General features: G+C 36.8%; 1 protein-coding gene across 1 annotated transcript in view; it reads left to right on the top strand.

Annotated features, from left to right (window-relative positions):
- Positions 1–3164, top strand: part of LOC107672592 (RNA-binding protein 28-like) — a 13600-nt gene that overhangs the window by 5688 nt on the left and 4748 nt on the right. Inside the window, exons 3-14 of the mRNA XM_016465848.1 lie at positions 390–557; positions 639–757; positions 858–933; positions 1035–1127; positions 1383–1454; positions 1583–1661; positions 1747–1931; positions 2154–2220; positions 2396–2505; positions 2591–2667; positions 2760–2895; positions 3025–3089. Of these exons, the coding sequence (XP_016321334.1) occupies positions 390–557; positions 639–757; positions 858–933; positions 1035–1127; positions 1383–1454; positions 1583–1661; positions 1747–1931; positions 2154–2220; positions 2396–2505; positions 2591–2667; positions 2760–2895; positions 3025–3089 (1247 nt within the window). The remainder of the gene's footprint in view (positions 1–389; positions 558–638; positions 758–857; positions 934–1034; positions 1128–1382; positions 1455–1582; positions 1662–1746; positions 1932–2153; positions 2221–2395; positions 2506–2590; positions 2668–2759; positions 2896–3024; positions 3090–3164) is intronic.

Below are 3164 nucleotides of genomic sequence, written 5' to 3'. Positions count from 1 at the left end.
TCTCTCTCTCTCTCTCTCTCTCTACCTAAAAAGTGCAAAAATCAGGTTGTTTCACCTAAAGTACTTAATCATTGTTATATGCTGATTTGATGCTCAAGAAACATTTCTTATTATCATCAATGCTGAAAACATTTTTTTGTGTAAATAGAAAGTTCAGTGAACTGCATTTATTTGAAATAGAAATCTTTTGGAACATTATAAATGCCTTTGTCATTTTTGATCAAGTTAATGCTAACTTTTGAATGTTAGGGTACATCAACTATTTTGAGACTCAACAATTTCGAGAGAAAAAAAAAATTACAAATGTAACTTTGTCAAATTAAATGTATAGGTCTGAATTGCCTGTGGTCTCTAGGTTTAAAAGAAACGTTAATGTGTGCTGTTTGCAGAGACTGAAAAATGTCGTGGCTTTGGATATGTTACATTCTCAATGGAAGAAGATGCTCAGTGGGCCATTAAAGAAGTCAAAGCGTATGAAGGCGAGAAGATATTTGTAACTGTGGCCAAGAAAAAGCCCGATAATAAGAAAAAGAAGAAGAAAGTGAAAACAGAAGACGGTTAGATGCTTGTATTTTTTATTCATGGATTATTTACTCTTTTTGTGATCTGTAAAAAATGAGTCTGAACTGTTCATGCAGATTCAGAAGATACAAAGAAACCTCAGGAACCAACAGAAACCAAAAGTCCTGCAAAGTGTACAAACATAAAGAAGAACAAACTGAAAGCGCGACTGATCATCAGAAATCTCAGTTTTAAGGTAAGTCGACTAAATACTGTTTGTTGTATAAAGGACAAATGCGTAGTTTTGACTTTTGACATGTGATATTGGCTCATGCGCTGATGTGGTTTATGTGCAGTGTGAAGAAGACGATTTGACACAGATCTTCTCCAAGTTTGGAACAGTGATTGAGGCCAAGATTCCCTTAAAACCAGGTAAATGTTTGACCAACAAATGCATCTGACTGTTTATTTGTTTACCTGATGTTTTTTCATACGGCCGTCCACCTTATTTTGATGGCATCATGTTTGTGCAGATGGGAAGAAGCGAGGTTTTGCATTTGTGCAGTTTAAGAACATGGCAGAAGCTGGAAAAGCTCTGGCTGCGATGAACCTGAAGGAGATCAAAGGTGAGTCTTCCCTTAACACTGAAGACTGCTGAAAGTTCAGCTTTGCCATCACAGAAATAAATGACATTTTAAAGCGTATTAAAATAGAAAACAGATTTTTAAAATTTAATAATATTTCATAATATTACTGTTCTACTATATATCCAAGAAATTTAGCCTTGAAGAGACCTCTATCAACAACATTTTAAAAAATCGTAATTATTGACACTTCTAGTATCACTTTTTTACTAAATGTGTTTTATACCTTTCTCACAGACAGACAGGTGGCTGTGGACTGGGCCATTGCAAAAGACAAGTATCTCGCCACCCAGTCAGCTGGAGCGGCTGGTAATGTGTATTTTCATTTTAACTCCATCAGCATCATTCATTCATTTATGTGGATGTTCTTGTAAAAAGCTTTGAAAGTGCATCTACCCTCTAGGTTTTGTAGTGAAGTGTATATGGATATCTTGTAGGAACCGTCAAAGAAGAGAATGTGAATTCGAATTCTAAAGGTGCAGGAGCTGATGGGAATGAAAAAGAGGCCAAGAAAAAGTGAGTACAGGAAGTGCAATGGATCTGATGATGTGTGTGAAGGTGAATTCCTTGAATTTAACATAAGGTCTGTCTTGTGTTAAAGGCCCACATCACAGGAAGAAAAGGACGACTCTGAGTCAGAAGAAGAAGAGGCGTCTGAGGATGATGATGAAGCCAATAGTAGTGAAGAGGAAGATGCAGAAAATGACTCTGAATCTCAGCAGACAGACAGTGATGCCAGTGAACCTGACGACTACGATGATGATGATGACGACACTGAGGGAAAAAGTAACTTTATTAATCATTTATTTATAGCAGTGTTATTTTAGTGTGATTGATGTACTTTATCATGTTGTTTTAGTATGTTTGAAATTGTAGTTTTCGTTTATATTTAGAATTAGTTTGTACATATTTTCTGTTTTCACTTTAATCATGTTTTTGTCATTTTTATTTATTTGTTATTATTTTTTTAATGTCTGTAAATGACTCTCTGTAAATCTCTATCCTCAGCTCCTCCAAAGAAGAAGAGAGACCCTCTTCCTACAGATGTGAATGAGGGAAGAACCATCTTCATCAGGTGAGAATCATATAAGGAACTCATAACTTGTTGCATTTACAATCAATAACAAACAGATATTTTTTACAGTTAGTCAAACATTTGACCTGTAACTAAACAGCAGCCCTGTATATAAACAATTGCTTTAAATAGGAATTCATGTTTTTATTGTCATCGTCATTTTGGGTTCTATCAGAAATCTGGCCTTTGACACAGACGAAGAGGGTTTGGAAGAAGTGTTGTTGCAGTTTGGTGAGCTAAAATATGTACGTGTGGTGATGAACGCAGACACGGGATGTTCAAAAGGTAGTTTCAGTCACCAAAAATCCTTTATGGAATCGAAGTTCTTTCTTCAAAGTATTTCTCTCTTTTACCATGTCTGTCTGTTTAGGTTGTGCTTTTGCTCAGTTCAAAAGTAAAGAAGCGGCAGAGAAATGTATCGCTGCTGCTGCTCAAGATGAAAAAGAGGTGAGTCCATTGTCCTGCAGCTCTAGTAAGAATTATACCGTATTATACCAGTAAACACAGGATTATTGTGCTAATGCAAATGTGCATTTCAGTTTGGTGGCATTAGAGTTGATGGCAGGAGACTGAACATTTTGCCTGCCGTGAACCGAGAAGATGCTGCCAAATTCAAGGACAAGAAAGTGAAAACTCACACAGGCTCCAGGAACCTTTACCTCGCCAGAGAGGGCTGTGAGTGAAGCCAGTCACAAAACACTGCCAAGTCAGCTGACCAGTAACAGAGCTTAAATTGAGCTAGAAAATAGCAATGAAGCATACATGTGCACCTAGATGAACTTGTTACCTCTTGAACTTTTCTAGTGATTCGTCCTGGATCCAATGCTGCAGAGGAAGTTTCAGAAGCTGATATGGCCAAGAGGACAAGAGTGAGTACGGAGAGTGTGATGGGCATCTTTTTCATTATTAGCTCATGAATTTGATTGACCAGTGTTTTATTTATA

Source organism: Sinocyclocheilus anshuiensis, unplaced genomic scaffold (genome assembly GCF_001515605.1).
Source record: "Sinocyclocheilus anshuiensis isolate Anshui unplaced genomic scaffold, SAMN03320099.WGS_v1.1 scaffold28, whole genome shotgun sequence".
Taxonomy (NCBI): domain Eukaryota; kingdom Metazoa; phylum Chordata; class Actinopteri; order Cypriniformes; family Cyprinidae; genus Sinocyclocheilus; species Sinocyclocheilus anshuiensis.
This window is presented reverse-complemented; position numbering and strand designations above follow the sequence as displayed.